The following is a 14,519-nucleotide window of genomic DNA, read 5'->3' as shown; positions in this document are numbered from 1 at the left end:
CTGTTATAGTTTTCCTTGTACTAAGTTTGATATACTTACTACCATCCTGATTTTTTTTAATTTTCAAACCACCGGCTGAGATTTTAGAGAGGGGGGAACGCTCGATTTTAATGAAAATTTGCTTTTTAAAGTTGAATATTTTGCAAACAAATCACTGAATCGAAAAATCGTTTTAGCAACTTCCTAACTAACGATACCCACTACAAGATTGGATGAGAAAAAAAATCACCCGCACTTTACGTCTATGGGAAGTAGTTTAAAAAAAATTGTGTTTTTTATTGTACCATTTTGTCGGCATAGTTTACATATATATTCGTGCAAAATAACAGCTTTCTAGCATTGATAGTCCCTGAGCAAAGCCGCGGACGGGCAGACAGACAGACAGACATGGCGAAACTATAAGGGTTCCGTTTTGCCATTTTGGCTACGGAACCCTAAAACTAACAAGAGTATTTGTTTTATACTAACACAGAACCCATCTCAGTAACAGAAGCCTCTGTTTTTAATGCTCACTTTGCAGATTAGCCATACATCAACGTCGGAAACGCCTTTGACCGCTTCAATTGGGATTAATAAAGGTCTTACAACCGCCCCATTTCTTAACTGATTACGAAAGACTAATCGCTTTGGATGGGGAAAGGGAGCCATCGAGAGCCTCTACAACATAGACTATCTTAGTGATGGGAATGCTGTGTGGAACCAAGATCATGTATCTTCCTCTAGCGCTTTACGTATCATGTGTAAGAGTGAGATGTAAAATCTCGTACCGCTTCACAGTACGAGTGAAGAGCAAAGACTAAAATCACCTCGCAAGATACGAAAGGACTTGATGATAATATATTCAAAGGGCGTGTTAACTGAAGATTGGATAAAACTCTACTCCCTTTTAATATTTTTTTTTTTTCAGCCACCATTAATGAATTTTTTTAAATATTTTCTGCGATTTCACGAAACAATCCCGGTAAATGTTTAAATATGCTGTAAATTTGAAGATGTTGCTATACCAAACCTTGAAGAACCATGGCAGGCGTAAGTATCTTAGCAGAGCCGGATTAAGTCAGCGCGGGGCCGGTAGCAAATTTGGGGCCCTTGATTTGCTTCAAGTTTATAGTATAAGTAAAATATTATAGTCGAATCTCTTTCTTTGACGGCGGTTTAGTGTTGGTTTCGTGGTAGCAGTATTGTACTTACACATTGATTTAAAACAAAACATGCTTCTATAAAACATTACATTTTTACGATCGAAAAGCATTGGTCCGCGGGGCCCCTAGACGCGCGGGGCCCGTAGCATTTGCTACTCTTGCTACGTGACTAATCCGCCCCTGTATCTCAGTTTTTGAGCATTACACGTTTGTTATACATATTAGATTCTGGAAATAGTTTTATACTCTAATGAAAGTACATACATTATTTTGAGCACTTTACTTAAAGCATGTCTTAAACTATTATCTTGTTAAAATCAAAACACCAGCGAAACACAAGGAACACTACTCTACTTGAGACTAAAGCATACTGAACATTCTTTAACAAAACCTCCAACAATGTGACACTGGGTCCCGCACTCCCGCACTATGAAAATGGCCCCTACTAACCTTGACCCAAGCCGTGACGTCATTGGCTCGTCTAGTGAAAACAACCCACTGCGGCTGCGTGCCACAGGCACTGCAGATTTGTTTCACACAACGTGGTCAATTTAATTGCGAACTTTGCCATTTACTTAGATGCAGAACGGAACGTGTTTTGCTTTTAGAAGCGTTTTGACTGACTTAAAAAAAAGGCTTTTGGAAATGGATTTTTTCTTCTAAATAACTATATTATCTTCGCGAGTCCTCGGGTACTTTATAAAGCACAAATTGTTAACTGAATAAGGAGTTTTAAGAATGTTGAAATGGTACCCAAAATAATAAAACTGCTGACCCACGTCTAGGTTTTAAGTACCTACTACATCTATTTAAAAAGTTAGGACTCGGGAGGTTAAAATAGCAATGAAATTAACGAATTTATGCCATAAAAAAAATGAAAATATTATCCCGTATATAAAATTGTAAAATAATGAATTGATTGATTTAGGCGTTAAGTACTTTGCGGAGGTCCATACTAATAAACCTATTACTTTATAGGTTGTTCCTTGTTGAAAAAGGAGGAAATGGGTCACATGATGGTAAGTTAGAGGCGACCAAAAGTGTCACTGTAACCCAAAACGTACTCATTCACTCCGACTTCGAAGAACGACGAACGGTTACCGTATAAATCCTAAAGATTATAGCAATCTTAGCGATTTGCTAATAAATCTAGAAATGGCGTTAGCTGATACATAATACCTACTGCAAGATTTATGAAGCCTATAACAGTGACGGGAAATCGATGTTCGCACGCGGTCTATATTTAGCCGGACGGTTATAGGCAGAGCTTTTACCAAGTGACGTCACCTTAATGGCTTGATGTTTCTTCAAGGATAGACACGATATACTCGTACTTAACGCCTTTTCATAACAAAGCCAGGAATTAGGCCGCTGGAGGTCGGCGCGGGCGGGAGCGCAGGCCGGCTGCGAATCAACTGAATTTATTTAACCGCCTTCTCGTTATTTAAGGATACGTTTACATTGTTGCGTAGAAGGGATTGCGGATTTTTGAGACTTATTTACTAAGGAATAGGTACTTTTTGTGCTTAGAAATGCTTCCCCAGAAGGACTTTTTTTAATTTACGTTTGTACCAAATTCACCGAAAGTTCGTTTCGTTTCGTTGGAATGATTAATCATTAAGAATACCCTAATTATTTTGGGAACACGGAACATTTTGTTCCAATTGCGTATTTTAACTTAACGTTGACTAGCTAATATCTAACCTGATTAGACCCTGGTGATTATAGGTCAACCGTACCAGCTCTATTCTATTCAAATGGTAAATACGGTCCCTATTGAGAATATCTCTCACCGCCTCGTCCGGAAAATACGCGTTATTGCACATTCATCCCAGGCAAGGGATATTAACTATCCCATGTCCGAGATGGACGTGAATCAGGCATGTGTGTACGCCATGGAGTTCGGAATGATTATGGGATAAAAGAACAGGAATCGCACTCAGGACTGGAAATTAATAAGATAATTATGTTTATTGATGGTTATGCGATAATTATTCGGTTGTTGTCCAACAACATGGCTTGTAATAAAAAGTAAATTTAAATGTTTAGTACATTCACCTTGTTCGGATACACTTAACAGACGCGACGCCCAAAAACTGACGTAATATTACCCGCGTTCGGATATACACAATACAATACAGTTTACCGATATTTATCACAATTAGGTTTAAACGTTAGTACGTACGTAACGGTCGTAATTATATTAATACTAGCTTTAGCCCGCGGCTTCGCCCGCGTGGAATTTGGTTATCGCGCCCTGTTCCCTCGGGAACTGTGCATTTTTCCAGGATAAAAAGTAGCCTATGTCACTCTGGCCCATAAACTATCTCTATGCCAAAAAATAAAATACTCCGTTTCCGATGCGTCACGTGAAAGACGGTCAAACATACAAACACACAAAAACACACACTTTCTCATTTATAATATCAGTATGAATGTTAAGTTTGAATATTGTTCAAAAATAAAAGAAGAAATACATGCACCCACTGTCTCTTAAAAAGTTAATTACGTTTGAAACAGATGGATCATTGTGTCTAAAAATACGCCCGGAAATATCTTTTTTTTTTAAACGAAATAACCGTTAGGTACTTCAATAAGTTCTTTACAATGAAGGTAGGTAACTAACACGCTTAAGCCAACAGACAGACGCAGTCCTGGGAGCTAATGATTTTGATTGTTTGAAATCCCAGCCAGCCAGTCCGTCCAGGAAAGGAAAATTAAGTAATCCTATTCGTGGTTTTATCTCGCACACTGAGCCGTAACGTGTCTGCTCCCCGGACGTTATATCAGTTCCTCACTCATTTTTGTTTGTGTACATATAGCAGAGAGATTTATAGTTTTTAGGGTTCCATACCTCAAAAGGAAAAAACGGAACCCTTATATTTAATATCACTTTGTTGTCTGTCCGTCCGTCCATTCGTCCGTTCGTCCGTCGGCCTGCCAAGACCCTTTCTCTCGGGATGTAAGTCTACCGTCCCTTGAAGCTGCGAAGGAATCAAATTTCTAAGCTACCTAACGTAAAAAAAAGATACGGCTGTTTATGCCGCGAAAAACGTATGTTTCGACACGCTCAAGGGAATCAAAATTTGTAAGGTATTTTTCGTTGACCTAAAACTATTAAGTAAATTTAGACTGGATATTCATAAATATTACCTACAAATTTGTACGAAACCCTCGGTGAGCGAGTTTTAATCGGACTTGGCTGGTTTTTCTTAAAAGGGGAGGGCCGCGGATTGAACATTTTCGTTAGGCAACCTGGAGAGCGAGATAAAAGTGAATTATATCTTTATCATGCTTGATACTTGCAATCACTGACGTCACAACAAAATTTTTTGAAACCCTGTGAAAATTGGCATAGTTTCCTGGGTGAAAAACACATTCTAAATAACCTAACCAACAAAAAGTTGGAAAGCGTCCGACTTTGTCACTTCAAAGTTCAATATCTCAAAAATGGCTAAACCGATTTTGATGAAACATGTCTAAGAACCATCTCTAGGAACCCTGCTTTCAAATAAAAAAACCGCATTCAAATCGTTTTACCTGTTTAAGAGCTACGGTGCCACAGACAGACATACAAATTCGTAAGTACAGTCACTGTAATATCTGATAAGACTCTATTTCTACTGTCGGCAGGACGTCAGATATTTTTACACGCTCTGCTGTGGCAGATATTAATGCAGGTGACTGTACGGTCGTATAAATTGAATCATGACCCAAGGTGGAACCTTTTAATAATCAATTTCACTACTGATTTCCTTGACAAAAGTATGAGATGTGAACATTTTCAACATGACATAAGTAGCGTAGCGTAGCGTTCGATTGTACGTTCTTTCCGCTTATTGGAATACTTCACTTTAATTCCACCTTAAAGTTCGCAACAGACACTTAAACTTAGTTCCAACATTCGACGGAGACTAATAGTATACATTTTCATTTGATTATTCGCTCGCGCACAAAAGCGTGTTGAGGTGGGATGATCGATGGTGGAAGCATTAGGGGCTTCGCACTCAAGGTGCCCGGAATACCGGCCGAACCTATTAAAAATAAATTTGTGAGTCTCAACCGATATATACGAATTTAGGGCACAGGCGATACTTTTTATGCTCGCGGTGTTATCGTTTTGTTTGTTGTTGTCAAATATCGTAATGTCCTCTAGGTAACAAATATATTTTAATCTCAAAAAAGGCTTGTTTCAAAATGCCTAAAACTCGAAGTGACTTAAGTGTGTACACGTTCTTCTGAAAATATGAAACTCCCAAAGATACTATACACCGTGTTTTTGTTGATTTCTGTGAACTTCGATAGAAGCCTCATTTGATTGAAACAACCAACTTGGTACCTATTTACATTTTGATCAAATCGTTTTTTGTTTGATAAAAAATAGGTACTTTACTATTTACAAGCGTATGAGTTTAACGAACTATGGCCAGAAAGCGTATAAGATAATAAAAACGTTTCATATCGTTCTTTATTTAGAAACAAGCTATTTCGAGCGTTACTTCCACTATTTAATCAACATTGAAACTTTTGGGTGCGTAAGCTTTTTTACTTCTGTATGCTAAACATAAAAGTTTGAGACATTTATTTACTCTAACACGGACTCAGTTAGGTAATAAACCGATCCAAAACATGTTTATATTAAGCCGAGGCTAATCTGGGTCTTAAGAAGATTTTAATTAAGACAGAGCAGACATAAATCTCATCCCCCTTGTAGTTCCTCTTTACTTTGCAGGAGTTACAGCCCAATCTGTTTACGCAACACATATATTTGCTTACTTAAACTTAAGACGTATATTTCAGTAACGGTTAATATTTATCCATTAAGGATTCATAAATACGTTTTACAAGAGGATTAACTAAATTGCTTACGCTTCGAGTTTTACCACGCATCGCTAAAGATAGTTATTAGTTATGGGTCGTGTTTACACGAGATATAGCAACGAAGCGATTGAATCACACATACTATTGAAAAGAAATCAGAGGCCACGTGCGTTAGTTTCATTAGTAAAATGAAAATATAAAAATATATAATTTTCTTTGTAACATTCCGTGCCTAAAAAGGTTTTATTAATTCAACTACAATTCAATTACAATAAACTCTTTTCATTCAATTAAATGAATTCAGATAAAAACATAAACGTAATTTTGATTTCATTCTACAGATGAAACTTAAGTGGCCCTAATTCTCTTTTAAACTTTGGGTTTTCAAAACTTGGATAGTTTAAAAAAATAAATAAAAAAAACTAGCATTCGTTAATCGGGGCCGTAAGACCCAATGGCGGGGTGAGACAATGACTTTAATGAAAGTTGATTTTTAATCAAGACCCTACAGCCCACCCCAGTTGGATTCGACAATTGACCTCCTTCTCGAAGTTGGATCTACCTAATTGGACGGTATTTCCGAGGTATACGCGTCAACAACTTCAAGAACGGAATCCTCAACCATAACAGGGTTAGGCACTTCATGGACATTCAACATGACCTTCGTCTTGTCCACGTTCATTTTGAGGCTCGTTTTGAGGCCCACTCGAATAAGGTGATTTTCCATGCCGCCATACAAATTTCAATTCTCGTCTCATCTCGCCGGTGGACATTCACCTTTAAAGTCTTCGAGCATCATGCTGAGTTCTGCTATCGACTTTGCCATGACTAGGTACAATATCATCAGCAAACCAAAGGTGAATCATGTAACTAGTGAGTGATGTAGTTGATACGTTGATGGCGTCTTCCAAAGCGGCAGTAAACAGTTTCGGAGATATACTCGTATGTATGACATCTCCCTGTCTTACGCCTCTTTTCAAGGGAATCGCTTTCGAACTCTATTCCTTATAGTCGGACCCCCGTAGTGGCGTTTCCATATGAACACTGTAACACTTCGATAGATCGTAAAATCCGCCAGATCACGAAATTCCTAGGCATATCGTGAAATGCCGCCATTTCATGAATTGGCGCCATATCGTTCAAAACTCACCATTTAGCGATTTGCCTAGTGACGTTTAGGCAGATCATGAAATTCCTAGGCGTATCATGAAGCGCCGCCATTTCATGATTTGGCCAGTTTAGGCAGATCATGAAAGCATATCATGAAACATATCGGTTCTGGCACTTCGCCGGCCGCTGCAGCGGCACGCTCGCTTCGCTCGCTCGGCTCGTGCGTCGTGATCACAATTAATACTAACCACTCCTCGCTTCGCTCGTCGTCTATATAAATAAATAACAACTGATACTAACCTCTAAAATACGGGCAGACGTCCATGGTTGTGCACAGAATCCGTTTGATTCACATAAAAAGAACGGAGCTGATGTTCAAAAGCTTCTTTTGCACTTCTATTTTGAATTCAATCACTCGGTTTAAGATCATTTTGTTGCGACGCCGACATTTTTCACGCGCTAAACAAACACGGCCGGTCAGCTGGGCACGGCCGCCATTGCATACGCAGCGCCGCCAGTGGCCAAATAAGAAACTATTTTACGATGTGCCCGGTATAGAGCTAGGAATATCGACGAATGCGTTGCTCTAATCGATCTGCCGTATTATTTCTCAGGCACATCGTGATATGCCTGGCCAACGTTTAGGCATATCATGAAATAGCGGCGTTTCACGATATGCCTAGAAATTTCGTGATCTGGCGGATTTTACGATCGGCCGCCGACAGATACACTGATAGTTAAGTCAATGCAGCATCACTGGAGAGACTCAAGCACCGCCCATGTTTCGACCGCATCAAAGACTTTCTCGTAGTTTACAAACGCTAGACATAGCAGCAAGTTATACTCTTGTTCTTGTTCTGTTTGACTTAAAAAACCTTGACCTTTTATGTAGCCTGTAATATGTCCCACTGCTGGGCAAAGGTCTCCCCTTTCTTTGGCCACTCTTCCCTATCATGAGCATGCACCTGCCCCAAAATAAATGGGTTAATTATTATTATTATTGTTAAAGCGAGGAATGAATGGGGACTGCAGTGGGACTGTACCTGAGAGCGACATCCAGTGACAAACTAGTGAGCTAAAAGTTGCATGCATAATGAAAGCAATTTGTACTAAAATCTGTTGGGATTTGGAATTGTGTGACGGTTTATTAACCGTGCATTGCTAACAAACTAATGTAGCGTTTGATAGCAGAAAACTTTGTAACTTACTTATCTGTAATACAATTTTGACGACTTACAGAGCCCATAGCTCCTCAACCCTGTATTGAACCAAAAACCTACTAAGAAGCCTCTAGATATTTTTTAAGACCTATGTAATAATGCCTCACACGCCAGCTTACGCTAAAATTTATTTTTTAATATATATATTTTTTTCTTATGTAAAATCCGACACATATATATTTTTTTAAAATAAATAAATAAAATAAATATATTTTATATCCTATGTTACCTGGAGCATAATAACGAATCGATTAAAACCTTATTTATTAAAATCGGAAGAGTAGTCTTGATGCTACGGTGGAAAATGCGTAATAAATACAACACACATACATAGACTGCTAAAATCATTACTCTTCCTTTGGCTTTGCCGTAGTCGAGTAAAAATACAAATTGTCGGGGAATCAAAACCTTAGAGTTCTTCCAGTGTTGTCTTAAAAGCTTGCAAATTAGTAATCAATAAAAAAAGTCTCTTTATAAATCTCGATTTTTTACGTCAGTCTGCCTGTACCCGTAACCATCTAAAATGACCATACTGTGAGTATTTTGCATTTTTGGGAGCAGAACTCTGCTAACATCGCATTTATAGACACCTACAAACTTGTACGGAATCTTCGGTACGTGAGTACGAGTCACACTTGGCTGGTTTTTTCAAATAACGAAGCCAGCCATTTCGCCACTAGTATTATTTATAACTACATTTAATTCTCAAATGACGGCAGGCAGCCTGCATAAATCTGTTCTATCTCCATTAATGGCAGCCACTAAGTCCACTCACTTCAGTGTCAGGGGGAGCTTTGCCTCTAAAACTGATGTGATGTGTTCACATCCACACGTCAAACGGACTTACGGGATTACTGCGTAAGAGCCGTGCACACTAGCGTTTTAGCGGCGGTATCTTAGCGGAGGGGGAACGCATCGTGCATGCGCCGTGCACGCTGCGATTGCTCTGCGATTATTAGCCGCCTGCATGGAGCCGCAGTGACGTCGCGCGCGTGTACGCGTCGAACACGCCACGTACAGCACGCTGACTGCCGCCCATTAATTAATTGCAAAATAGACTCCGACGAGGAGACACCTACCCTAGCGTCTTGAGAAGGCGATTAAAATTGTTAAGAAAAAAAACACCATAGATTTTGGAACTATTAACATGTGCATTACCGTCAATATATTACGTGTTATTTAAAAAAATCTATAGACATATCATATCGCTGCGGAGAATAATTGCGAAGACATCGCAGAGTGCTCGCCGCGTGCATCGCGTGCGCTTCGCTAAGAAAGCACCGCTAAAAACGCTAGTGTGCACATTCTCTAACGTACCAAACGCGTAGGTACCTACATATGAAAGCTATGTAGATATTAATTGAAGCACATTTCGCTTCATCAAAAACTCAAATTTCACTCTTGTATTTCAGCGGAGTTTTTACGTAACAAGCTCGGCGCTTTCATTACATTCACATACCTAGTAAAGTTTTATTTCATCATAAATCCGGATTAACGCAGCCGCACGAATTGTAAAGACCGAAAAATGTCCGCCACTTTTGGTAATTAAAACAAAGTGTATTGGGAAATGACATTTGAGCCGATTTATTTATTTACTTATTTTTTAGGTCTTTGAACTATAAGCGACGGATTTAAATACGATGTTCACCATCAGTTAGATAATTTTTCACGGAAGGTTTATATAATGATACATGCACTAACGACACGCCCCGGCTTCGCACGGGTGTAGTTTTTGGGAAATAGAGCAGAAACTGTGAAGTGTTTTTGATTAGAGACTTTTTTTTAATTGTACCTACTAGCAAAGGCCCCGTACACTAGTTACTTAATAATACTGTAACTAGAACATAAAACCCCTTGCAAAAAAACGGGCACCCATGGTTTTTGTATTTCATGTGCATGAAAGCTTACTTTCTAAGCTTCAATGCCTAAAAATCTGTAAAACCATAGATGCCCTATTTTTTTTGCAAGGGGGTTTATTATATTGAAAAAAAAAAACAGAACAGAAAAGTCAAGGATCGAACCCGAAGCGAAGGTCCCATCATTCTGTGACTTCTGCTTTACCATCTACACCAACTGAAGCATTGGCATAAACGGTGAAATTCTCCGATATGTTCTTGAAACAGTTATTAATTATACCCTCCGCCGCAAAAAGAGGGCTGTTATACTGTGTCTGTCTGTCTATGGCATCGTAGCTCTTAAATGGATGGACCAATTTCGATGCGGTTTATTAAGTGAAAGCGAGTTTCTTTGTGGCAGTTCTTATTAGCTATGTTTCAGTAATATCGGTTTAACTGTTTTTGATATATTAAACTTGGAAATGACAATGTCCGGAGCTTTTCATCCAAGTTGGTTATTTTATTTGCGAAACTTTGGTAATTAAGGACCCTTCCACACGACGTTTTTTAAGCCCTGACGACGCACGTTTTTAATGCGTGCGTCCTCTGCGCGTTTACAGCGCGTTTTGGAAGATTTTGCACGTTTGTTGTAATACAAGCGCATTTGAATGAACTTCGAACACGCGTTTGTACATATAGATATTGATACCGCGCCTCAGTGAGGGGTGAGCGAAGGGTTGACGGGGGTAGACGCGATACAAACGCAAGGATCATGTGTAAGGTTAAAATGTGCCGGCTTCCTTGCGTTTGCTGAGCGTTCGACTTGCGTTTTATCGATACAAATGAGCGCAAAAAAAGTCGTATGGAAGGGTCAAAGTCAAAGTCAAAATATATTTATTCAATTTAGTCTACAACAAGCACTTATTAATGTCAAAAAATCTACCACCGTTTCGGAAAAACCTCTGTTGAGAAGAATCCGGCAAGAACCTTAACGAGGTATATTTAACTTACCTGATTTAGATACTCTGTATCGCAGACCTCGTCCGCCTTTAGGATGAGCTCTGTTGTAAGTGCCGAACTCCCCATAGTTGTTGTTGACGCGGCTGTAGTCAGCTAAATGTCTGTTCCCGTCTAGATGGTTGGGTAGGGATCTGTTCCATCCCATGACATCCCCGACCACCGATCCGCAAACAGAACTCTCGCTCTGGCTCTTGGTGTCACCATTGCAGAGATCTCCACTGGACCTGGCGCGTCGGCCCTTTAGCCCCTTAGCGGAGTGCTGGCTGATGTTAGAGCCCATGCCTCGGCGGGACCTCACAGGGGCCCCGCCTCCCGCATCGCGCCAATCTTCTGTCGACTGATCGCTACCTCGACGGCAGTTACGGTTATCTGAAAAGAAAAAAGAATTGAAGGTTAGGTTAGGTAAGGCAAGGCAAGGCACGAATGTTTTTAAGTTAGCTAAAATTTCAATTCAAATGGCAGTTGGTTTACGTCAGCAAAGCCGCGGGTAAAAGTTAGTCTGAAATAAAATGGCTCAGCATCCTAGATCGAAGATAAGTTGTGGAAACTTCGTAAAATATCGCAGATGAAAGGCACTTAATATGAACTTGAATAAATAATACAAATTGTTTTTGTACAAATACCCATAAGAAAACATTTTTTAACCTGCGCGGCTTCTGCGCGGTGAATCAGCGCGCGAGCTTTCATTTAAATAAATTTAAAAAGTCACATTACTGTTCAGAATCTCAAATTTACGAGACCGATTCTTGACTCGGTTATTTTTAACAAAGATGTAGGAATAACACGCCCATGTGAGAACTGAAATGAAAGTCATTGTTGTTTTTTAGAAAAATATGGCGCTGTCCATTGGAGGACAATTTTGCCAGTGTCTATAGTAGGTTTTGCCGTTGTACGGTAAAAAAAATCTAGAAAACGAAATAGGAGACGTAATGGTGGATGAACGATGACAGCGCGAATTCGAACTGAAAGTCCTTATTGACTTTTGGTGGCAGTGACAACCTTCTGCACGTTGCTGTGGTCTTATGATCAAAACCAAGCATGGAGGGTTGACAAAAAACAGACTTTGATAAGGGTTTGGCGGGCCCATAATAGCTTGACCAGTATTTGTCATTAGCTTTTTGTGATAAAGGACGAAAGCTGAGATGAAAATGTGAAAAGTTGATTAGAATTAATCTCGATAATACTGTTTGTTTGTTTTTTTTTGTGGAAAGTTGTGAACACATTGCTCCTTTAGCTCAAATTAAATTAAGATGAGACCGCGTTGTTATCTAGAATTACACATTACAATGGAGACAAGATGACGGCTCGAAGTATGACAATGTTTTATCGGGGAATCTACCAAAAGTAATACTATTTCAAATGTACCAAAATCTATATATTCCTTTTTAAAAGATGTATAAGCAAGAACTACTAAATAAAATGCCCATTCAATCCAGTCAATTTAAAAGTGATCGAACCAACACAATTTACCCCGAATCAGGTCAAACTTGACCCCGATTCCAAGTTAGGCAAACCTGGATAAAGCAAAATAAGCAAGCTTATCCAGGTTGTTTGCGAATACGAGACAAGCCCGGTGCAGTTGATTCCACTCGAGAGTCCAATAGAACCAACTACAATACTCCCCGAACATTTCGCTCGGGTTGCAAAGCACAATGTGAGAGGCCAGGCTCAGCATACGATCGCGGTGGCATCATAGTGCAAAGGACTTCTCATTTGATAGCTTCGATATTAAGCCGTGGCCTATTTTACTAATAAAATGTATTACGGTGGGTGGCAAACATCAAGAAAACAGAAAGAAAATTTTTTACGCAAAATTTAGGCAGAGTGGTAATAATTTTAATTTTAATATTATGCCACGATTGCCTGCGAAAAAGGAGTAAATTGAATGCCTAACTTAAAAAGGTTCTTTGCTGTTTCGTACAATTTCTTTTCCCAAATGTTTCATTTGGGCAAGTTTTTCATTTTCCAACTATCAAATATGTCCGAACCATATTATTTTCGGAACATTCATAAAACAAACCTAACCTAACCTACTGTAACGTGCTCTATAAAATCATAAGAAAATACACTGCGATTTTTTTTTTGTTTCTGAGATATTGGATAAGTAGTTGGGAAATGAAACATTTGCCCAAATGAAACATTCCGGAAAAATTGTGCGTAACGGCAGTACACGCTTAAAAATCATAATCGTTTTCCTAATCCGCACTGGGTCCCCGTAGGAACTACGGTCCAAGCCCTCTCATCAGGGGGGCTGTTACGAAATTCGATAATCTAAGTTCGTATATCGTACCGTCCCTCTCACTCTCGTATTAAATAATATTAGCCTCAGCGGGACGGCAAGATACGAAGTTCGAATTTTGCACTTCGTAGTACCTAAAGGGCCTGAGAGAAAGTCTGCGCCCAGTAGTTGGACGTATATAAATGCCGAGATGATCATCCGACTGCGATGGAGTAATTTAAGAAGAGTTTTGTTTTTTACCGTCATGTGTACCTATTACAGTGTAAAATCGATCCATCGAATCGACGTACCATATGATTGATCTCCGCAAAAAGTGAGGTGTTATAAGTACACTAATGGCTGTGTCTGTCTGTTTATCTATGGCAGAATAGCTCTCAAACGATCAGACCGATTTCTATGCGATTCTTTTACATGAAAACGAGTTTCATAACGGTTGGATTTTAACTGTTTCATTAAAATTGGTATAGCCGTTTTGAGTGATTGAAGTTTAAAATAACAATTTTTTGTTTGGTATTTAAGCGTATCAATTTTTAACGAATCCTTTGACTATCTTAATGATGCCTATAGCAAAACGGTAAGTGAAAATTAAATACACACTAAGAACAATTGTTTTGTTAAAGTCACACCGCTAAACAAGTGCCGTAGATTCAGTTCTCAGACCCTCGGCAGCGTCACGAACAATTAGAATGTTCCGCGACTAATTACGACGACGCGTATTGTCAGTCGCAGGCGGTATAAAATTTACACGGCGTCACTTTGTGACAATTCAGAAACAAATTAGGTATAATTATACTACGCGAATGTTTCGTTCGCGTTTTGTGGAACCGGAATTCGGACAGATTCGGAATATGCGCGAATTGGAATTGAATTTATTGGTATCAGAGAGACGATCTTATAATAGACAAGAACTTAGTAACTCGGGCTAACTACAATATTAAAGGGAAAATAGAGGACAGGAGAGGCAGAGGAAGACGGAGACGTGCGTTTATGGATCAAGTCAAGAAGAAGGTCAATGTAATATCGTATATATCAGGAGCTCAAAACATTGGCAGGGAGGCGTACATAGAATGGCGATTAGATTACTTCACCGAGAGCTTATCTTAAGTGTATGATGACGATCCACCCAAATCCC

At 39.3% G+C, this 14,519-nt stretch overlaps 1 protein-coding gene across 1 annotated transcript in view; it reads right to left on the bottom strand.

The window, feature by feature from the left end:
• LOC141431769 (uncharacterized) overlaps nt 1-14,519 on the bottom strand; it is a 161,066-nt gene that overhangs the window by 114,064 nt on the left and 32,483 nt on the right. The window contains exon 2 of the mRNA XM_074092948.1: nt 11,140-11,517. Within this exon, the coding sequence (XP_073949049.1) occupies nt 11,140-11,517 (378 nt within the window). The remainder of the gene's footprint in view (nt 1-11,139; nt 11,518-14,519) is intronic.

The sequence above is a fragment of the Choristoneura fumiferana genome, chromosome 10 (genome assembly GCF_025370935.1).
Source record: "Choristoneura fumiferana chromosome 10, NRCan_CFum_1, whole genome shotgun sequence".
Classification (NCBI taxonomy): Eukaryota; Metazoa; Arthropoda; class Insecta; order Lepidoptera; family Tortricidae; genus Choristoneura; species Choristoneura fumiferana.
This window is presented reverse-complemented; position numbering and strand designations above follow the sequence as displayed.